This window comes from Aedes albopictus, chromosome 2, assembly GCF_035046485.1.
Source record: "Aedes albopictus strain Foshan chromosome 2, AalbF5, whole genome shotgun sequence".
Taxonomy (NCBI): domain Eukaryota; kingdom Metazoa; phylum Arthropoda; class Insecta; order Diptera; family Culicidae; genus Aedes; species Aedes albopictus.
The window spans coordinates 445,818,821-445,843,322 of NC_085137.1; the positions used below are offsets into that span (position 1 = coordinate 445,818,821).

A 24,502-nucleotide genomic window follows, 5' to 3' on the forward strand; every position below is an offset into this window, starting at 1 on the left:
AATGATGTTCGTGTTATCTATATGTGCATGAAGAATAGAAAGACATTTTATAGTTAAACCGTATTTTTAGCATATATTTCTATTTGAGATTTTATATCTGTTGCTTGTTATGTTTTCATATATTGACTTTTACGATTAATCAGATAAGCACTATTAGAAAGTTTATGACAAGTATTATAAGAATTTTCAAAAAACTACGTTCGAATCAAGAGTTGATTATAGCTAATACTGTTTGAGTTAAGTATTCGTTCGTTCTGTTAAGACCTACTTACTTACCTTCGGGCAGACAAAATCTTTAAAATTGTTCTAACTTCATTTACGGGACTTACACTACAATTACCATCACAATCATTTGTTTTAGACAAAAAGGTCACATAATAGGTACATGATTAGTATGAACGTTGTCTATAAATTACCGAATATATCTCTAAAGTGGATTGTTACAACTGTTAGTTTGCTGGTACCGGGATGAAGCTTTTTGTTATTCAATCTCCTAACGCCCATTTTTTACCCATCAAACGACGACTTTTTTTTTTCGATAACATCTATATTCCATTCGGATTGAACATTTAGCATTCTCAAAGTTGTGGCATGCTCGATGGCGATGATGGTGATGATTGTTTCGAGGGTGTCTTTTAGTAGGAAAACAGTCTCCATACTGAAAGAAGAAGAAAACACGATCAGAAACGATGCTGGATTTATTGAAAGGGATAGGCACGAACGGAGAAATACAGGTGGATATTACTAGACTTATGATGAATGAAATGTGCGATGATGACCATGAGACCGCGCGCACGCCGAGCAAGGACGTCAACGGCTAATTTTAGCTACATCTGGTGATCCATCTTGGAGCTAGAGACGACGCCAATGTTGGAAGCTATTCTTTAGTTTGGTGTGCGCATACAAAATTGCCTTTCTTCGATAGAGTGACCATATGATAACCCAATAAACACAGATGAATAATCCGTTCTTAAGCTTGACTTTGAAAATTTCGGCTGAATAAACTGTTATTCAGCTGTCATTGTTACTTGGGTTTTGACATTTTTTAGAAAAAAAAAAACAAATATGTTATTCCATTTTAGTCTCATAATGCTATTTCAAAAATATGGAACGAGCTCACTAATAACTACCACTATTCTGTTCACCAGAGAACAAAATGAGGAGAAAGCGACTTCTCTTACTGCCTGACCTAGTATGCAAAACTTTTTTTTAAATCGTCATATGGTCACTCTATCCTAAGATGGTTTTTCAATGGACGTGAATGGACGAAATGAATACGAGCGAACACGTAGAAAAGTGATGTTTGAATGCGGGGTAGATGATCAGAGCTACCGGAACGGGGAGCTTGGGATACTTGCCAATAGTTGCCAGATTTTCGTGGGAAGCGGGAAGTGGTTTCTTTTACGGGAACAATAAACATTTCTACCAGATGATTTTCACTAGTATTTTTTTCTTTATTTTTCATTTTTTATTAATTTATTCAATAATAATTGTAATAGTTTATACTCATTAAAAATGTTATATCAATAAATTTTCCATCTTCTTTTGTCACTAATACGACAAGTTTTATACTCATTTTGTTATCATCGTTCGCTTTGTTAAAACATCTAAGGGCCGAATCGGGATTTTGGTAGTCTACTGGAGAAAGAGGTCTTTCTCTTCTTTGCTCATCTATCAAATGTTTGTTTGTTTTTTTTTCGGCGACATCAGGGATCATTTCGGAATAATTTCCTAGCAAATTTAGCCCAATTAGGGCAACTCCACCGATGATCTCTTTCTAGTGCAAATTTATACCAGTCTAAATTACGTTCAGCTGGTCCTGTACAATGGAATATCTAATTTTCTAAAAGAATTTCAAATTTTCAACAAATCCTACAAGCTTCTACCAAACTGTTGGATTTTGTAGTTGTTACAGGAATCGCAAAGTCATATAATACAACTGTCGAATGACTATGCCAAACAACATTATGTAAAATGTCATTAAATCAGTTTAATTTAGGAGACTAGAGAATCTGATTGAACGTACATGTATGCCAGTTTTGAAAATACTTCGAAAACGGTAAAAATGCATTGCATCTCTCTAAGAATGTGCGTAACATCCAAACATATGTCATAAAATAATCAAACAAACATGGATAGCCTTTGTTCAAAGAATAGAAAAAGATCTTTCCTACTGGCGTCGCAAAAATATAACAGCTTGCTAGCGACAAACAAAAAGAAAAATCTCATGTTACAACATTTAATCAATTTATTAATTATTACAGTAACGTACATGCTATTTTTCCGGTTTTACTTGGTTTCGTTTTGTGTTTTTTTTTGCTTTCCTTCTTGTGTAGTGATTTCGTTCCTAGTAAGCGCGTTTCTTGATTTAGTAATTCGTTCACACACTACTGTTGTCCTTCTTTGATTAATGGATTATTTAGCTGTAGAAAAGTTTTTCTCTCGCTAGACAAGAAATGTGTGTGTTTTTGTGTGTTTCATTATACATTTTGATATAAAATTTTCGCTTCTAAATTTGTTTATTTTCCGCATCGAAAAATGATTTTCTTCCACACTAAATACTTAGTAAAATGAAAGAAAGAAAAACTTAAAATAAGGAGTTAATAACTAAACGCATCCACTTTTGTTACTTCAAAAGCACAAAAACGTAATAAACAGAATAAACATCTCTTTTCTTTTTTTATATTTCCTGCTTGGTGGTTTTAACGACCTTCGGTATCATTTTCGACCTTAATCTTACAGTTATTCCATTTTCTCTCATTATTTTGATTTAATGTCACAATAACCGTTCCGAAGGAGGGGACTTCAAAGACTCCACTACAACTCTGTGGATTGTGTGTGTTTGTGTTTTGTTTCGTTGGCAGCAAAAACAATTTCATATAGGCAATTGTAGAACAGTTGGGTTTATGTTTGGGGTTTCTCGTACTAGCGCGCTGTTGCTTTTCGGGGGAAAAAAGGGAAATAAGGGACGATGGGTACAATAATCATTGTAGTTACAGCAGCCGTAGCAACAGCAGAACAGTGATACCAAGCATATGGGTTAACTTATGCTTTGCCTAACGCTTTTTTTTTGCATTTGTGTGTTTATGGTTTTGGTCTGTATTTGGGTGTGCCATCTATATAACGGTGAATCTGCAAGAGAAATGGAAAATGGAGAAACAAAAAGCAAAATTAATGGAAGTCCTTCAATCCAATTGATGAAATAAAACTAAAGCGTAGAAAAAAAATATTCGCTGTTAAATTGTAGAAACAAAACTAAACTAAGTGGATCCTGTGTTACTCCCAAACAATGTTTGACAATACGCTTTTATATACATTCATTCTACCTATAAAAAATTGAACTCGTTGTCTGTACTGTTGTTGATTCGATTGAATTCATCAAAAATATTATTTTTTTAGCTTGAACAAAGATCTTACAGGACTCAAAATTGAGAAAAGTAAAATAATCTGTTTTCTATATTTTATTTTGAAATATTTATAAAAAAAAAATACGATTGAAACTTGTTGACATCCAGGAGGGTGTACTAGAAAAGTAGTCTCAGAACGAGAAAATATTCATATGCATATAAAAAACCTCAAATGAGCGATTGATAACTTTTCAATATTACATAGGAACATACTAGAAAACCATAAAACAGGCATTTAAATCCATGAAAAATTGTCGAATGGTCTCTTCTTTTCGAAAAATTTACCAATGAAAAAATTCCAGAATTTCATAAACCGCGCCATGAAAAGTCTGAAACAATTTATAGAATTTTCCCTAAAAAGTAGAAAGTGATTCATGACAAATAGGCAAACGATCCATAGAAATCATGAAAATAATCCATTAAATTATAAAATGTATCCATGGAAAATTGAAGAACGATCCATAATATATAGGAAATTAACCTCAACATTTTGGAAATGATCTTTTGATCTTTTAATTGATCCATAAAAAAAAATATGGATCCAATTAAACCATGGACGACTTTTTCGTAAAATTTACACTGTAGATGGTTCATTTCCTAAATTTCATAGATCATTTATTCTGCAGGGATTCGTTCATCGATGAGCTCCAGATTTTCTCATGGGAATTCCGCTTAGAATTCTGTCGGGAATTTGCCCCAGGCATTTCGTAAATCGTTTCTGAAAATCATAGAAAAATTCTCCAAAGATGAACTCTATCAGAATTTCCTTGAATTACTTTGTAAAATTTCTCCAAAGCATCCTTTTTGCGGATTTCTATTAGAGATTTCCGCCAATTACTTGGGGATTCTTTGGATAAAATTCTGCAGAGATTTCTCGAAGATTCTCAAGGAAATCGTTGAAGAATTCTTTCGGTCGGAGTTATTCAGGAATTTATCTAATGGTTCCATTGGCAATTTTTTCAGGTATCTCTAATCGATGTCAGGGATATTTTTTGGGAAATTCTTTCAATGATTCTTTGCGGTATTCCTTGTATTTTTCTTCTAGGCATTTAGTGATTGATTCCTCCCGCAATTCATTAGGTATTTTTTTCAGGAATTCTATCGGGAATTGCTTCAGAAATTTCACCTGAGTTTTCCTTGTAGAATAATTCTTCTATAGATTTCTTCAGAAATTCATGCTGAGGTTCTTTTGCAAATTTTTCTCAGTAGTTCACCTATATTTTTTGAGATTTTTTTGCAAAACTTTAACAGCGATTTCTTGTTAACTTTAGTAGTTTATTGTGGAATACCTCCAGACATCATTGTTTCGGAATTTATCCAGGCACTTTTTCGGCAATCCATTCATAAAGTCATTGGAAATTTTTAAAGGGGTTCTTTAGGGAAAGCATCTGAATAACTTCTCACAGAATTCATGCAATGATTCCATTAGTATATTCCATCGAAATTTTTCTAACAAGAATTTCAAGGTCAAATATGGGACCTTAGGCAGTAGAATCAGCGCAAAGTATTCAGGTTGACTATATTCATAGCTTCTCACATCTTATACATTCCGAATTATGCCAAATGATCATTACACCAAACGAATTTAGCCAAACGAGGTAGACCCCATGTCGTATTACTTTATCACTATCGAGAAGTTATAAAGAATTCGGTTTTGTTGCAATAGCCATTTTCATATTAATCGCAAGGACGGATTCTGACTAATAGGTTCCGCTTTGAACACGCTGTATAACAGTTTCTTAAACTAAGGTTTAGGGGTAGGCGGGGCAATATGGACACCCTAAGGTTTTTGCCAACTTTACCTGGTAAGATGTCAAAAAAGTTTAGTTTTATGATACATGTATCCTTTTAAAGTCTATTTAGCATCTATTGCATAAGAATGCTCACGAAGAAAACTGATTTATCCACTTCAAAAAATGTTATGAAAAATGTTAGTTTTTCATGACCGTCTTCAAGCACACGGGGCAGAATGGACACCCCAATGGGGCAATATGGACACCATGAGACTTTTACGAATTTCGTACATTATTTACACCTATGAAGTCATTTCATTATAAAACAACTATTATGGATGAATAATACGCCGAAGTAGTTCATTTTTGTTCAGTTTATTTAAATTCAGGCTGTTTTGAATAAAGCTTCGTTTTTGTCGACATGTACAGCTGTGCCTAGAATAACTATTTTCTACTTCTGACGTTTTTTTTTTACCAATTTGTTTCACCCTATGTCTACTATAGTGAACATTTAGTCGAAAATATACTGAAATCGAAGAATTTGGTTGGTTTGTGATTTTAGGTTATATTTTTCCCTTGCCGCTTCTTTCAAAAAGGTGAGTGTCCATTTTGCCCCGGCAGCAGAAGATATTCCCAAACTTGATTTTTGATATAATAAAGAAGAAAAGATAAACATGTTATGCATGTAGATACAGCAAAACTACTTGCAAGTGTTCTGGAAATATCAGGTTTTTTTTCGACCGGCAATGAATTAATTACTAAATCTTATTTTAGATGGTGTGAAAATTATAATTTCCATGCACAAAAAACGGAGGACGCAACTTTTTCGTGTAAAATCAAGTACAATTTTAATTTCGAATGTTTCTTTCCTGAAACTACGTTTTAGACAAATGGACTATATTCTCCATTCATTAAAAGTTCAAAAAAGTTCGCATATTTCAAAATATTGAGGGTGTCGATTCTGCCCCGCCTACCCCTACATTCCATATATACGCTTGCGAAAAAAAAACGAAATTCATCAAAATACCTTATGAATTTTTGCCATAACTCATTCTTATGGATTTTCATAAGCTATCCTTATGACATGACATAAGAAAATCTTATGAAAATGAATTTTCATAAGATTTTTCTCATGGCATTCATATAATTCAATTATGGCAAAAATCTTATGAACTTCCTAAGATTTTTTAGTTGCGTGAACAACCGCGGGGCAAGATGAGCGTATTCTTGAAACATTTAAAAGCTATTTATTTTTTATTACAAGACTATCTCATAACTCACTTCAATCAAGCGGAATAAACGCCTAAAATTATAACATAAAATTATGATATTTTTTTAGTGAAAACATCGATTTTCAAGCCGTCTTAAGATAAAGTTTTTTGTTTTCCAAATAAATTTATAAAATGTTTACTAGTAGCTCTTGCTTACTCAGTATGGATATGGAGCATATATGAATACGGAACAAATCTTATATATTGCCGTTTTTCGTTGAGAAAATGAGAATTACTTAAAAGGTGACCCATCCTGCCCCGCACATTTTTCACGACGCAAATCGGTCACTTTTTAAAACTGCTTGTTTAACATCATATTTTGTATTTAAAGAACTTTTTATCGACTTTTAGAATAGCTAACTAGTGTATTAAAGAGTGGAGGACGAATACGAACCTATACGATTTGTATTTACAAAGTTATGATGATGCATCCTTAGGCGACTCATCTTGCCCCACCGTACCCTATTCTTTGCAGAATTTTTACAGCGATTCCTTGTTTACATTATTTCAGCAATTCGTTGATGAATACCTTCAGGCATCTCCTTTAGGAAATTATCCAGGCATTTTTTGGGAACCCATTTACAAAATCATTGGAAATTTTTAAAGAGATTCTTTGGGGAATCCATCTAGATCAGTGGCAATATCCTAACCTTAAACCGATCAGCTCAACAAGTGCAAATTTTGAAACTTTCTAAACAAATTAGCTTGTAATGAAAATAAATTGACGAATATTGCTATTTTCATCCATTTTCAATAATTGTTAATAAATTGTTAATAAAATTGTTAATAATAAATTATTTGATTTTCATCCTGAATTCTCTGAAATAGCATATTCTAGGGTCGTTGAACAGGTAAAAGTGAGGTTACGAGACACTACTACTGATCTAGATGATTTCTCCCGGAATTCATGCAACGGTCAATCAGGATTCCTTTAGCTAGCATTTTCCATCGACAATTTTGACAGTTTTCTAACAAGTATTTCTACAGGGATTTGTTAAAGCGTTTTTAAGAGATGCATACCTCTCTGGAATTTTTCCAGGAATCTTTGGAGAATTTTCCGAGGGATTCCTTTGGGAAATCTATTTTGAGATTCCATGGGGAGTTCTTCAAGAGATTCATGGCAGAACTCCTCCAGAGATTCCTTGAGGACTTCATTTAGGAATTCCAGCGGGAATTTCTTGATAGATTCATCCATGAATTTCTCCATATATCCTCAAGGAATTCAATCGGAAACTTCTCCATTTATTTCTCAATTAGGGATCAGTTGAGAATTTCTCCTGAAATTTCCTGATGAATTTCTTCAGGGATTCCCTGGTGATTTTCTTCATGAATTTGTTGGAGGATGCCCCCATGAATTCTAGAGGAATTCTTGCAGAAGGTCTTTGAGGAATTCCTTCGAAAAATCCATCAAAAAATCTCGAAAGGATTTTTAAGAAGTCTTTACAAAATTTCTCATGGATTCGTGAGGGATTTGTTGGAGAATTGTTTCAGTCATTCCTTCAGGAGTTCATCCACGGATTTCATAGACAATTTATTCCAACAAGCGTTTCTCCAGGGATTCTTTAAGAATATCTTTGAAAATATCATTCAAGAATTCTTTGGGGAATTCATTCAGGAAGTTCATCGGAAATTTGACCATATGAATAAAAGTTAGTAAATAATCTTTACTCAGATCTCTGTAATGATTCACAAAGATTTGCTCCACGGCTTCACATAGATTTAGTAAAGAGTATTTACTCAAATTTAATCATATTGTCAATTGTCTCCTGGAAATCCTTGAACAATTACTCAAGGGATTTCATTAGGGATTCCTCTAGAAATGATATCGGAAAGTCATCTAGGCATATTCAAATTGGAAAGCTTTTCGTACATACTTTCTGGGATTCCTTCGGAAACGTTTCTTTAGGAGTTTATACGCAAATTCTTCTAAAATATCCTCGGTAGACCCCAAGTAACATTCCTAGCTGAATAATAGTTTCTTAAGCTAAAGTCTGTTTAAAAGTGGTTTGTTCCACTTTTGTACAGCAAAAATGTATGTTGGGACTGTTACGGAAACTTCCTGAGGGATTTATTCAAGAATTCTGGCCAGGATTTTTTTTTATTATTTTTACAGGAACTGTTTGGGATTCTGGATAATTTGGCAGTTTTGGAACAATTTCTGGAGATATGTATATTGAAATATTTTATTTTTTGAAATTCTGCGAAAAAAAATCGAAAACTATGCTTAGAGGATTACAAAAATTCCAAAATGGAATGTTTTCAGATTTCATTGAGAGTTACTGAAAGAGCAGTGATTCAAGTTCCTTGAAATTGCTTGACATTTTCCTAGTGAACTTCGAATCGATCCCTGAAGGAATTGCCGATGGTATCCCTAGAAGGATTCCCGTTAGAATTCTTGCAGATATTCTCGGTACAATTACTGGAGGTATTTTCAAGAAACCCCAGATGTTTGTCCAAAGCGAATTACAAATGTGTTCTTAATAAAAACTTCTAAAGAAATCTCTGCAGCTTACTTTAACTGTGCTAACCGTAGCAATGGCGCAGTGGAATTTGTGTTTCTACAGTCTCTTGGATTTGTTCCTTGGATTTAGACGCCATTTTGAATCTTATAACTAAATCGTGATTTAAGTTGTGTTCGCAACCACTGATTTCAATTTTGAACTCATCATTGGAAAGCTCAAAGTCTACGCCTTTCAGAACATTAAAATATTTAGGTGAGCATTGACTGCAACAATGAGCTATCGGTGAAAACGTGAGTCAACCTCTCATTTTCCCATACATTTTATTGTAAGGGTGTGACAAAAGCACATACGACCTATTCAAATCGAGCTCCAGATACTTCGCAAACTTTGCGTTTCAGCACGGTAAAAATTCTGCACGCTAGATGTAAGGGAAAAATCCCTTAACTATTCAATGTAGTAATTGTGGTGAAGAGCGTCTTACTCATTCACCTTCATACAAGGCATTCGCACGCATACGCGCACCTGTGTGAAGTCTTTGTAGCCTTCCCACTCTGCGCACCAGAACAGCAGAACAATCAGTCTTATATACACACTCGCGCTTGCAAGACGCGTTTACCACAAGTGGCGACGAGGATGAAAAAAAAAATCGTGTTCTGTCGCGTATGAATCGATTTTGATTCGTTTTAATTGAATTGAATTACGCTCATATTATGTGTTGATATATTGCAATGTTACTGAGAAATTTTAATTGCAGTGGAGTGATGAAAAGAAAAATCACGTGATTATCGTTCATGAGAGAAAAAAAAAAAATTATTCGTTAGTGAAAAATGCAAATAGATCCTGGAAGAAAAAAAATAATAGAAATTCAATTGTGAAAAGTGAAGGAAGAAGGATTATAATGTGAATAATTTCGATTTCCCAGCAGGGTTATCAAATAAGTGACGAAAGAAAAGAAAGCAACGAGATGACGCCGCGCCGCTTGTAGCGTGGATGCTGCGCGCAGGAAAAAATATGACCTTGAGCCATTGTTCCATGCGCGCGGCATGCGAGAGTATTGTTTTACAGTGAGTGTGCTAGTGATCAACCACAGGTGAGCAAAGATGCACTGGCGCGGCGAAGGATGTGTGCTGTTTTGTACTGCGAGGTATGTTGGCATTTTTGTTATTGAGTTTGCAGCAATCAATGAGAGGAGAATACGAGTATTTTAAATACATATGGAGTTCCGTGAGAAGTTTATTGATAAATCTACATTTCGAAATGGTTGAGGATTAAAGCAAAAGAAAGATTGAATCAGACTACGTCTAATTTTGTGAATGCCCATAATTTTACCAGAAACTTTGAAGACATCGTGATTAAATTCACTAATGATGAAAGAGAAATACTTTGAAATATTGTGATTAAATTCACTGCGGGTATTGTTACGACAGTGCATTCACTGAGAGTGCTGCTGTGTTATTAAAAAAAAAAAATGCCATGACTTCTTCAAGTTTCCAGCACCTATTTAATCGTGTTTTTCAGATGCAACGAAGTTCACGCAACGTTTTTCTGTACATGTTTTCACAGGTAACTAGTTGCATGTTTATGAAAAATAGAAATTGAAAAACATGTTTTGTGTCGAACATTTGATGTATAGGATGAGTTGCTTTCGGTTTGTATCGGTTCGTATCTAGCCATTAATCCACACATTCGGTTGACAATTATCATTTTATCACAAAAAAAAATGTCTAGTATTTTGGACAATCGTTCCCAGTCTTAAAAACTTCAGCGTTGCATGGCACTATCTTAATTTTGATCTACATTCAACAGACACACAGTTCAAGCACCCAACGGTTGTTCATGCAGTTTGGATTTTCCTCACGTTTCGGATCTAGTCTATTTTGAATTTAGTTGGTTTGTGACTAGATTCACAGAAAGTGCATGAAGGATGTTGTGAATTGATTCACTGAAGACATATGGAAGGTATTTGTGATTAGATTCACTTGGAAACCACGGGAAGATACGTGATTAAATTCACTAAAAGATGATGAGAGGACGTGAGTATGCCAATGGTAACATGCATTGAAGATAATGTGATTGAATTCACTAAGAGCAGGAGGATGTTGTGATTGGATTCACTTGAAAAGCACGGATAGGAATAAGTCATGTGATTCAATTCACTAACATTGTGATGAAATTGACTAATCGGGTTACTGAGACCTCATGGGACTAACTGTGATTAAATTCACTGACTGACTGTCTGAGTAGGAGTAGCAAGGGGTTGGGATTGAATTCGCTCGCTTGCATGCGGAAGGAGAGAGAAATGTATTGGAGCAGAGCAGAGGTGTTTGAATTCACTGAGAATGCATGGAGGGATCATAGTCGATAAGGCTGGTGAGAGGCTGCTCAACGAGATTCTGTCGAGAGAGCCTTGGTTCGAATCCTGGTCCTGTGGAAGATCTTCTCAAATTGTATTTTTTCGCTCTGCTGATTTAGGTTCCCTTATTAAGCATTTGGCTTTAATTTTCATCTTGCGAAAAACAAGGGATTGAAGCACTGTTTGTTTTGTTTCTTATTTTTGTATTTTTTGTTAGAAGTGAGCACCCATGAAAACAAAAAGAACGGGATCAATCGGGGCCGTAATCGCTTGTTTTCGAATAGGATGGGAGCGTGAGATTACTGATGGCACACATACCCTACGAGTCCAAAAGAAAAAGCGGATCATCCGGCACAGATGGCCAACCTTCGATAGATGCCGGAAGAGCTCATGAAAAACTTGGCAAATCGATCTGGCTTTTTGTCAAAGCGTGGTCCAGCGTCAGAGGAATGAAGAAACATGGAAGATTGTGATTGAACTGGATGACATCAGGAAAGACTGCATTGTTTTTCATTTCATGTTTTGGATTGGATTTGTGGTTGTGTTTTTGCGCTAGGAGATAATAAACGACCTTCAAACTGGAAAGAGTGGTTTTCTTCAATAATCATGCTAGTTTCGTGTATCAATTATTTCTGCTATGCATTGTTTAGGTAGCTGCATCGTTGGAGCGGTTGAGCGAGGAAAGGATTGCTTCAAATATAACACAGTTGAAATTTTGTATCTCAAGTCCGCATTTTTTTGTGTAAACCAAATGAATGTTGTTATTATAATGATCCAGGTTCACGTCTTCGTTGTTGGAGAAAGGGCTTCTGCTTGACAAATGCATAGCCAGAGTGCGATTTGGTGGAGTGCAGTGGGTTGACTGGAATCTAAGGCTACAACACTGAGTGAGATTTTCAGTCAGTTCTTCTATCAGACTAAAACGGTAACATTTATTGGGTAAAACTTGGGGCTTGCTGTGTAAATGTTTTTGGCATTAGAAACGGATCTGTGGGTCTTAAGTGAATTGACAGCGGTCTGATCAGGTATGTGTTCACACAAAGTGAGTTCTGATCCTGGATGCTGTGCGGTTGCAGCCTTATTCATGTAATGCATCTTTTTGGTTTGTTACGTAGTAATGCAAGGTTTGTTACAAGTGTTGCAAGTTTGAATGCAAAGAGTGATTTGATTGAGCGGAGCAGATTTTTATGTTTGAATCCGCGTTGTTTGGAGTGGTTGTACAAACAGTGTGTAGACAGGATCCGGTTATGAATGTGATTAGTTGTATCTGTCCTGTGGTCGAAGCGGTGGATGAGCGAGCGTTCGGCAAGACATAATGGTAATTTCCTTGGATTGCTTGAGCGTGGAGAGTCTTTGAATTCAGTTGCAAGATTGTCATTGGCAGAGGGTGGTCTCAGTAAAGGACAAACGCCTTGCAATCCAGGTTCAACAGCGCACTAGAACTTCGAATGCACAAATCTCAAGTAGCAAGCTTCGAATAACAGTGTTACTTTTATTTTGTTCTTGCTTGTTTGTGAAGAGCTTAAAATGAGGAGATCAAGAGTGCTAGTTTTGCAATGCATTAAGAAGCAGGCATTGTTTTGTTGGTGCATTGCACCGGGAGGAGGAGAGATATCTGCTCTTTAAGTTTAGGTCGGTGCAACATTTTGAGAACTTGTGATTAAATTCACTAGAAGCGTATTGCTGTGATTCAATTCACTGAGGGTGTACAAGTAGCAATGGATTTAAAAGGTAACAAGAATCCATTGTGGAGGATGATAAATGAATTAAATTCAAATATCAGTTCAACTTGAGAATATTTCGAGAAACGAATCCAGTAAAGTGAGAGGTCAGTAATTGGATAGGTTCTGCTGCGACAAAGTGTGTTCTGGAAAGTCGTATCACAGAGAGCATAGCTGGTACTGCGGAATATACTGAAGTGCGGATGGTCTTAGAAAAGGATTCACCAGTACACTTTGGAAGACACTGCAGCGGTCACATAGGACGGACACCAGAAGAGCGTCTTTTGGAAGAGGTATTCAAGGGGAAAGCATAATATGTTGTTGCCTTCATGCCACGCCGCTCACATGAAGGATTTTTGCTGTTGCAAAGGATATTCGTGGCATCGGGGTCGTATGGTTAAAGTCATGATTCATGTGGCCGTGTTATGATGTGGAATGCTGGTTCGATTCACGACGCAGTCGTCATGTGGTGTATTTGACTGTGCGTTATCTGGTCTGTTGTCTGGTATCGTGCTCCCTTCTAAGATAAAATGAAAGCCATACAGAAAAAAATAAACGTGATGATGGTTTTTGCATAAGTAAATATTCAGAGTGACTGAAAGCATTTCACTAGACCAAATGAAGAAACCACAATTCCACGATAACTAATAAGAAAATAAAATAATAAATAGAAAATTTGTTGGAAGATATTGAGTAAGTCGTATTTGCGGAACTTGAATATAATATGCGTGTGATAATGACTAGTGAACCTATAAGAAGGAGTAAGTGGAACATCTGCTAAAGAAAAAAAAATACTGTCAGAGTATTTGAACTAACTGTGTCTGGTCGTGGTTGTCTGCCGTTACCATTTGTCAGATGGTGATTGGTGCTTAGAGAGGAGAGTGTCACGCTTTTGATAAGTCATATAGGGCCGATCGATTGTTTTTTTTTTTGGTAAGGAGACACATGTTACTGTAAGGGGGAGAGACGAGACGGAGCAGCTTTTCTTCGGAAGTGTTCACGATTGTCTGAAGGATGATGCGTGCCGATAAAGTAGAAGTTAAGAAGTACCAGTAGGTGTAGTTTATTCATTGAGTGCAGCATCGAATCACTACATTGAATTGATGATTATCCCATATGACGTTTAGACGGTTTTGATATTCAACGGTTTAAAGTTTTAGTAAAACTTTAGAAATCTCTAAGCCTATGTACAAATTCAGATTATTGAAAGGGGGATGTGGTGAAGAGCGTCTTACTCATTCACCTTCATACAAGGCATTCGCACGCATACGCGCACCTGTGTGAAGTCTTTGTAGCCTTCCCACTCTGCGCACCAGAACAGCAGAACAATCAGTCTTATATACACACTCGCGCTTGCAAGACGCGTTTACCACAGTAATCAACATGATCAGAAGTGTTTTTCCTTTGAGATCGCAATGCTGTCAGTGTTGATTTGAGGACCAAAACAAACCCACCAGAGAAATCAACAGAAAATCCCTTCGATTTGCACTACTGTAAAAAGCAATACGATCCAAAGTGAAAAGTTGTTGATTTGGTAATGACTGTTTTGGGCATGAAAGTAAATATAGATGACAGGCGGTGGAAAGTGCTTCGCTTTGATTCGCACCTCTCTAACAGATGTGAAGCAGTGTAGTGGTAAAATAGTTGATCGTGACTCTAAAGGTCCTGGTATCAAATCTGGGTGCGGCTGTACACATTTTTTTTTAAATTTTAGTTTTGAAATCAAAACATTGTCAACAACGAATTGATGTGAAGTTACATTAAAATTGAAGAGTCATGTGATGTTCTTTGTCAAATGATATGTAATTGATAACAAACTGATTGAACAGTAGTGCGAATTCAAGTGCCAATCAGTTTATATCACAGTGCAGATTTTTTACCGTGAGGAATCCCCGGTCAACCAACTGGGATTTTTTACTTATTTTGTTGCGGCCAAATTTCATGGATACTCATCACACTTCAAGTGATTTAGATGATGCCGCTGATATTACAACGTCCTTCAACATGGAACCTTTTCAAGAAGCTTGCCCTCCACGGTCTGTGAAGACCACAAGGGGAATTCCTTGGTGGAACTCTTATCTGGCCAAGCTCAGGAAACAATTTAGAAAGAGTTGGAACAGATGACGTTCGGCTGGTTCGGAGGCTTTCAGGTCGGCTCGCAAGGCCTACCAGAAAGCACTTAGGTCTGCTGAACGATCCTGCTGGTAAAACCTTTGTACAAATATTTTCAGTTTGAGTGAAGCCAGTCGGTTGAACAAAATCCTTGCAAAATCTAAGGATTTCCGGGTGAACGAATTTCGTTTGCCAAATGGCGATCTGACTTCCTCTGATGAGGAAGTTCTGGAATGCTTATTCAGCACACACTTCCCTGGATGTGTGGATATTACATCTTCGGATGATCCTGATGTCTTTTCTTGTAGTTATGATTATTTGGCTTCGGCTCGGAGTATTGTAACTATAGAATCGATTGAGTGGGCTCTTAATAGCTTTGCTCCTTTCAAATCTCCGGGGGCAGATGGGATTTATCCTATTTTGCTTCAGAAGGGATTTGATTATTTCAAACATGTTTTGAAAAAACTACTTGTTTGCAATTTTGCTACAGGGTACATTCCCAAATCCTGGAGGGATATTACTGTAAAGTTTATTCCGAAAGTGGGTCGTGCGTCGTATGAAGAAGCAAATAGTTTCAGACCTATCAGTTTGACCTCTTTTCTTCTGAAATGCTTAGAACGCATTGTGGATCATCACATCCGTGATGTTCATCTGGCCAACGTGCCTCTTCATGTGAACCAACATGCCTATCAATCTGGTAAGTCCACTGTGACTCTTTTACACAAGGTTGTTTACGATATCGAGAAAGCATTCGCTCAAAAGCAATCTTGTTTGGGTGTTTTCTTAGATATCGAGGGTGCCTTTGACAACGTGCCTTTCGATGCCATATTGGAAGCCGCACGGAGTCATGGTATATCTCCAATGATTTCCAATTGGATTCACCAAATGCTCAAAAAACGATATCTCTTCTCGACATTGCGTCTAGCAGGGATTAGGAAATTGAGTGTTTGTGGATGCCCCCAAGGGGGAGTCTTGGGCAAAGTAATGGGCGTAATGGGCAAAGTAATATACTTCTGTTCAGATAGCCAGGCTGCTATTAAAGCACTTGCTTCGGCCAACTCTAGGTCGAAGGTAGTTATCGCTTGTCGAACTCAAATCGAGGAGCTGAATTCAGCAAACGCTGTTCACCTTCTATGGGTACCTGGTCATTCTTCCATCGCTGGAAATGAATTGGCTGATGAGTAAGCTCGCACTGGAGCATCACATGACTTCATTGGTCCTGAGCCAGCTATTCCGGTATCCAAGTGTTGGATTAAGCTTCAGATTCACACCTGGGCTGTCACTCAACACAGACAATATTGGAATAGTTTGGAGTCATGTCGTCAAACCAAATTGTATAGTGCTGAGCCATCTCTACGGGTGGCGAAGTATCTAACTAATCTGTCTAAGCAGAATAGCAGCATGCTGGTCAAAGCATTGACTGGCCACTGCCGACTCAGCTATCACATGGCGAATATTCAGCAAGCTGATTCATTTGCCTGTGATAGCTGTGAATCCGATTATGGAACTTCGTATCATTTGATATGTAACTGTCCAGTATTCGCGCAACTGCGTTTCCGAGTATTCGGTAAACACTTATTAAGTGAAACTGACTTCAGAAACCTGAATCTTCAGGATATTCTGTTGTTCTTAACCCGCTGTGGTAAAGAGCTATAGGCTCTCTTTCGCTTTATGCGTTATTACAGTGCCCTTTTCAGGGCGCTGTTTAAACCCATTGTGGTACGCTTGTGCGTTAGTACCCTCTTCCATGGTATTTTTCCTATTTCCCTACCTGTCCCTATCCCCATCCAAATCCTTTTTCCTTCCTTTTCCCTCAGGTAGATGATGAAATAGGCTGTTATTTTGGCGATGGCACAAATGTCCCAAATGGAGGATAACGTGCCTCTGGAGCCGGCCTTCTGATACCTGAACCGTTACGTAGTTATTGAAATCCCAATGTTTTTGACTCTTATTGCCATAACTGGCTATAACTTTAAAATGGTCAAACTTATCGCAGTTTTTTTACCCTTATTCGAAAGATTATTGAATTTTCTATCAAATGGCATCTTTGAACCGATTGGTTTAGTTAAATAACTAAGTTTTCTAGAGAAAACAGCCTAAAAGTTTTGTGTTTCAATTTGTTTTTGCCAATTATCTTTGAAAAATGCGTAATAATTTAAAATTCTTTCTTTGGCAAAGTTGTGGCCCCTATTTTACTCTACAACTCGTTCTTTGACATCAAACTTCTATCTCTTATCGTTTTCTTGCAATTTCGATTTAAACGTCACATTTCAGATCATAAATTTGCAATCGTCATGGTGAGCACTTTTTTGCGGACTGTGCCGCACATTTGAATCAAAATAGCAAGAAAATGATAAGAGTTAGAAGTTTGGCGTCAAAGAACGAATTGTAGAGTGGAACAGGGGCTACAACTTTGCCGAAGAAAGAATTTTAATTTATTACGCATGTTTCAAAGATAATTGACATAAACAAATAAAAACAAACTATTTTTAGCTATTTAGCTCTAGAAAACATAGTTATTTAACTAAACCAATCGATTCAAAGATGCCATTTGATAGAAAATTCAATAATCTTTCGAATAAGAGTAAAAAAAAACTGCAATAAGTTTGACCATTTTGAAGTTATAGCCAGTTAAGGCAATAAGAGTCAAAAACATGGGAAGTTCAATAACTACGTAACGGTTGTGAATTGACCATATGCGTAGAACAATTTTTTTCACCATTTATGGTCCTCTATCACCCTTTGAAAAGTTTGCACTCATGAACCTAACACCCTGTATATCTCAAATGGTTTCCAATTGGATTCACCAAATGCTTAAAAACCGACATCTCTTCTCGAAATTGCGTCAAGCGGCGATTAGGAAATTGAGTGTTTGTGGATGCCCCCAAGGGGAGTCTTGTTACCGCTTTTGTGGAATCTCGTAGCAGATACGCTTTTGAGGCAACATAATAAAAACGGTTTTCCTACTTATGGTTTTGCCGACAACTACCTAACATTGTTAATCGGTATGTGCATCAGCACCCTTTTCGACCTGATGCAAAACGCTCTTCAGGTAGTTGGGGGTTGGTGTCGCCAATATGGCCTTTCGATAAATCCGAGTAAAACATCTATTGTTCTTTTCACGGAAAAGCAAAACCGTAATGGTGTTCGACCCTTGCGCCTCTTTGATTCTGAAATCAATGTGACTAAGCAGGTAAAGTGCGTTGGGGTCATTCTTGATTCCAAACTTTCCTGGACACGTTATGTTGAGTTCAGAATCAAGAAAGCTTGTATGGCCTTCGGGCAATGCCGGCGAACCTTTGGTACAACTTGGGGTCTAAAACCCAAGTACCCTCAGTGTACCAGTAGCCGCTCGTGTTCCAATAGCCGCTCACGAGTGTAGAAAACAAAGTTCCCTGCCAAATTACAATCTTTTTTCCACGGATATTCAAAATATGCGTGCCAAATTACACACGGATGCAGACAATCATACATATTTATGCCAATAAACATTATTTTCAAGGCGGTGAGCGGCTATTGGAACACGAGCGGCTACTGGTACACTGACGGTATATCAAATGGATCTTCACAACTGTGGTTCGGCCAATATTGGCTTATGGATGTCTTGTGTGGTGGCAAAAGGGCGAAGTGAGAACGATCCCATCAAAATTAGGCCATCTCCAAAGGGTGTGCTTAATGGCGATGTCTGGAGCGTTCTTTTCAACTCCTACGGCAGCGCTCGAAGTTCTCTTTGACGTTGCCCCACTACACATACATCTCAAAGAAGAAGCAATTTCTTGCACTTACCGCCAATGGGTACTTGGTTTACTAGAGGAAACTCCTGTGAAACGCAGTTCAACACACATCCCTTGCTCCAAGTGATCTTACAATTGCTTGTAATTTCCCATATAGGACATTTTCACGATATTACCTTCCCGGGAAGAGTGGACATCTGGTTATCTGGAAAGAAGTATTTCAGACGGCATCGTATGTTACACTGATGGCTCCCTTCTCGAAAGTCGAGCAGGTGCTGGTGGTATATTCTCGTGAGCTAAGGCTGTATCAGTCTTACTCACTTGGTAGACACTGCACCGTTTTTTAGGCCGAAATCTTCGCTTTTATGTTTATGTGCGGAGTGCAATCAGCACTTCAGCAGCACGTAATGGGAAAAGTAATATACTTCTATTCAGATAGCCAGGCTGCTATTAAAGCACTTGCTTCGGAAAACTCTAGGTCGAAGGTAGTTATCGCTTGTCGAACTCAAATCGAGGAGCTGAATTCAGCAAACGCTGTTCACCTTGTATGGATACCTGGCCATTCTTCCATCGCTGGAAATGAATTGACTGATGAGTTAGCTCGCACTGGAGCATCAAATGACTTCATTGGCGCTGAGCCAGCTATTCCGATTTCGAAGTGTTGGGTAAAGCTTCAGATTCACACCTGGGCTGCTACTCAACACAGACAATACTGGAATAGTTTGGAGTCATGTCGTCAAACCAAATTGTATTGTACTGAGCCATCTCCAAGGGTGGCGAAGTATCTTACAAATCTGTCAAAGCAGAATTGCAGCATTCTGGTCAAAGCATTGACTGGCCACTTCCGACTCATGGCGAATATTCAGCAAGCTGATTCATTTGCATGTGATAGCTATGAATCCGATTATGTAACTTCATATAATTTGATATGTAGGTAACTGTTCAGTTTTTTCGCAACTGTCTTACCGAGTCTTACGGTAAACTCTTATTAAGGACATAATATGAGCGAATCCAAAGATGGGCGTCACAATGGCTGCCTTGCAAATACCGAAAGCACGGATATCGTCATCTAAACAACGAACAGAGCTGGAAAAGCAATTAGTAGCCGTGCTCACTTGTGATAAACATTGAGTAGCATTTTCGTTTTCGGGCATTTTGTGGATGGAGAGATCGGTGCTCTCAAAAATGCGAGTCAAAAATGCACCTGGACGCTCTCCCATTTCACCTTAAGCAAAACTGACATCAGAAATCTATATCGTCAGGACGTTCAGGACCCACTGTTGTCAAAAGCTATAGACACTCTTTACGCTCTATGCGTTATATTAGTGCCCTTTTAAGCGCGCTGTTCGAACCAGAGCGTTCATGATTAACAAAAATTTGAATCATGATTAATCATTGATGATTAAAATTCCAATTTTGGTGATTATTGATTATGATTAATGATTAATTTGATTTTTAGGATGATTACAGATTATGATTAATGATTAAAATTGGTTTTATCTGTGATTATTGACTATGATTAATGATTAAAAATGGCTCATTGATTAAAAATCATGATTAATCAATCACAAAAAACTGGAAATGATTAAAATATATTTTGTTCAACATGTTTTTGAAGTTTCAAAAATAAAAGGTAACTCTGTCCGGGAGATTTTTAAAAAAGAATCATAAATTATATTATTTAGAACAGCATTTGAACCAATTTAAATTATATCATTTATTTTATATGATGAATCATTTTTGGCGATGAATGATTAATGATTGATTATTATTTTTTCTTATGATTATTCCTATGATTAGATTGCAAAACCAGTGTGATTAAGATTAATGATTAATGATTAAATGAGATTTTTTTGTGATTATGATTAATGATTTTGATTATTCTTAATCATTAATCATTAATCATGATTAAATTTGTGATTAATCAATAACGCTCTGGTTCGAACCCATTCCGCTTTTTAGGTATGCATAATAACGATCTTATTCCAATATTTCAAGCAAAATTTTTCAAATCGACGTATCTAACTTTTTCACTGATCTGAGTAAATTCATGATCAATGTTGACGACCATTTCACTAAAATAGTTTTTTATAAAATGACTTTTCATAAGTTTTTTCGTGCTTAACATCACCAGGGATATTGCACGCACTATAGGTAAGGAACAAAACCTCATTCCATATCATTTTCACAATGCATTTTGACAAAAATGCACATACACCGGCTTGGTTCGAGATACGTCATGCCAGATACGTCGCTTTTGTATGGTGCCAGTTTGGTGTATCTGTTACTTTTGATTTTGGCTAGATACGTCGTTTGGTTTTCTCATATATCAAAACGGTGTATCTACCAGTAAAGTTGTAAACATCAAAATAGTTAGATACGTCGTTTCAAAAAAGATGCTTAGTTAAACAAATTAAGCAATAAATCATCAAACAGTGATGTGGATTCTTCAATTTGCTTTATGAATCATGCATGCAGCAGTTAACCCGGATTTGTTTACATTCTCGAGTTACGTCGGATTGAAAAGTTATGCTTGATTTGATCTTTTCCCCACCCCATTCCATATTCCTCGGGTAAATGATGAATATGGTCTTATGTCGGGTCTGTGTCATTTGGCATAAAGTCATTTGGCATAAGGCCGTTTGGCATAAGGTCACTTGGCATAAAGCCATTTGGCATAACGGTCATTTGGCATAATGGACACTTGGCATAATAAAGAAGGGTGCATTTCGATTATGCCAAATGTCCATTATGCCAAATGACCGTTATGCCAAATGACTTTATGCCAAGTGACCTTATGCCAAACGACCTTATGCCAAATGACTTTATGCCAAATGTCCCGCTCCCGTTTATGTCGATGGCAAAAACTTCCCAAATTGAGGAGAACGTGCCTCTTGAGCCGAGCTACTGATACATGATACCCAGTTTCTCTAGATGAATTCAGATTGCCATTTTAGGAGGTCCTACATTTGAAAAGCACCAAGCCACCCGCTACTAATGTTATCTAATATTTGCTACATCTAAATTTCTTTTCGGCTAGTGTCTTTTGGGCTAATGATATAAAACCTTCCTTTCATTAGAAGTAGGTTACATTAAATTATGGCGTTCGATTGAATTCGAGCGAATCGATCGCATTTGCATACACCAAGTCGATTTCGCGTGACTCCAATCATAATGAAAGCCAATCCCTTCTAAACATCAATCACTGTTTCGGGGGACGAACGATTAGATAACATTTTTGTTTCATATCCTCCTACACGGTAGGTGGTATATATTGTATTTCCCACGTAGTGCTGAAACACGATAAGCAATACAACTTCAATCTTGGGAGAGCACATCGCACAAAAATCCAATTCCATACGTCAATTAAATCCCCAATTAAAATGCGTGCACCTATCAACACCCCCAACCAACGGGCTCCACCATAAACACCGATAGTGGAGGTTGGATGGCGACCGGCGGCGGTGGTGCTAATAAACGTAAAACTTTTCCCTATTGTAAAACAACAACACGCCGCCGCCGCCACACCGCATATCGCACATGTGTGAAGTGAAGAGCATAAAGCACTGAATGAGAAGAAAAGTTTACCTTTCCATTTAATCAACCTCTCGTTTCGCGCGTCGTCTCCCCTCTCGTGGTATCTCCATCCTCCGCCGGCCGTCATCCGGTCGTCGCTTGTTGGTATCATCGTGTGGTATTGTTGTTTGGTTGGGTCCGTTGCGTCCACCAGAGGCCCAGTTGATGGCTTTCACTTCTCCCCCCGAGAACAATCCAATCGTGGGGACTGCCGGGCCGGGGGCGCATTGGAGCGGGTTTCTACTTTTGGGGCTATACAATTAGAACACTACACCACACACTGTGTCTCTCGTAACACTGTTTGCGCTTTTTATGGGGTGGCAAATTTGTCGCTTCGCGTTTCTTTTTTTCTTTGATTGATGCACAACTCTATTCAACACAAATGCGGAGAAATGCCGTCTGCACTAGTTGGGTTCTTGATTTCTTTTTTTTTCTCTGGTCTGTGTTGGTTGATGGTGATGGAAGGAAGGGAACGATTCTTGGATAGCTACTGGTTCCAGAGGGGAGGTTTGGCTGTTTGATTTTGAACCGGGTTTTTTGGACAATTGTGGGGACATGCAATGGAGGGGGATCAATTTACAGAATTGAACATTTACGTTTGTTTTTCACCGGTATGATGGGGCAGAGGACGGCTCGGATCGCTTCGTCGAAAACGGTTTTGAGGCCCTTCTGGGTCAGGGCAGAACATTCCAGATATTTGACGGCGCCGATCTCCTTTGCCATGGCCAGCCCCTGTGGGTACGTTATCGGGGACAGCTTCTTGTCGCGCAGTTTATCCACGGTTTGTTTGTCATCCCGGAGATCAAGCTTGGTGCCGACCAGGATTATCGGTATGTTCGGACAGTGGTGACGCACCTCCGGATACCACTTCGCCCGAACGTTCTCGAACGAGGCCGGATTGACCAGCGAAAAGCATATAAGAAACACGTCCGTCTGCGGGTATGACAGAGGCCGAAGACGATCGTAATCTTCCTGTCCGGCAGTATCCCACAGTCCCAGGTTGATTGGCTTTCCATCGACCATGACGTTTGCAGAATAGTTGTCGAACACGGTCGGAATGTACTCTCCCGGGAAGGCATTGGTCGTGTAGCTGATCAGCAAACAGGTCTTACCCACGGCACCATCGCCAACCACGACGCACTTGATGGCCTGCATTTTCGCTCAATTCCTCCGCACGATTTTTCTCCTCAGTGCGACAACACCCAAAACACCTGAATTCGGCTTCTGCTGGCTGGATCTGCTAAAATGACAACACAAGAGAAAAACACACACCAAGGCGTTCGATTAGAATCAACTGCCCACTACAAACATCCGCCCGTATCACTGTGGGAGGTCAGTAAAAGAAAAAAAAAATCTTCACACGTAACACACTCCCGGACCGAAATCAGATTCTCTACCCGTGGGGAAGTTACTCCCATCTATCCTAACAGGTTCCCAACTCGCCTCACTATCCTTCGACTTCACCAAAACGGAACGATGATTCATCATCGTCATCAATCATAAAGCGAGACGACTCTTTTTTCTCCAACTTTTTCGCCCCAAGAAAATCCTGAAGGAACTGAGCAATCCGCGGAAACTTACCGATTCACCTTATTTTCCACTGGAACACACACCTCTTGTTCCGAACAACGCCCACGACGATAATTGCACTTTTGCAATTCAAATGGAAGAAAATCAAAGGCTTGTGAAAACCTTGAGAAAAATTTATACGCGATGATCAAACACTCTCGCCTTATTTTTTTTTTATTGGCTGGCTCGGCACACAGCACACAGTAATCTTGCTCGCACTGATGAATCTGCTGCTGCTGCTGCTTGCTGGCTGTGGCTCGGCTGCGATGTGACACAAAAAATCTGGATGCGGGTGTTGCACGCACACCAGTAAAAACCCACAAGCGAAAAAGGCTATAGTTTTGACGTTTCTCGCGAGGCGAGCTGTCAAAGTTGTACTAAACCATGGCGTTCGGGGATCGGGGTCGAATTTCGCCGAAAGTTGGACTCGCCAAATCTCGCGCTCAGTATCATACGGGCGTATCTACAATGATCGATTTCTCTTCATCGATTTTCTCTTCGGCTTATATTTGGCCTGGAAATCATTTTTGGTTGTTTTTGTTGTGTTAGATGCTAGTCCTAGTC

General features: G+C 38.2%; 1 protein-coding gene across 4 annotated transcripts; it reads right to left on the bottom strand.

Moving 5' to 3' along the window:
- Positions 1-1,430: 1,430 nt before the first annotated feature.
- LOC109409984 (ras-related protein Rac1) lies at positions 1,431-24,206 on the bottom strand. Of its 4 annotated transcripts, none has more exons than XM_062853828.1 (3): positions 23,959-24,206; positions 22,382-23,606; positions 1,431-3,132 (listed from the first exon to the last, which is right to left on the bottom strand). In XM_062853828.1, exon 2 carries the CDS (start codon positions 23,522-23,524, stop codon positions 22,946-22,948), a length of 579 nt encoding a protein of 192 aa, XP_062709812.1. In that variant the 5' UTR covers positions 23,525-23,606; positions 23,959-24,206; the 3' UTR covers positions 1,431-3,132; positions 22,382-22,945. The 4 variants fall into 4 exon arrangements, with proteins under 4 accessions (XP_062709812.1, XP_062709811.1, XP_062709810.1 ...); XM_062853827.1 differs by having other exon boundaries at positions 22,382-23,609; XM_062853826.1 differs by having other exon boundaries at positions 23,951-24,206.
- Between the last annotated feature and the right edge of the window lie 296 nt (positions 24,207-24,502).

What these genes read in the sequence shown, in the direction of transcription:
- LOC109409984 (XM_062853828.1), bottom strand. Translation starts at nt 23,524, where the DNA reads ATGCAGGCCATCAAGTGCGTCGTGGTTGGCGATGGTGCCGTGGGTAAG.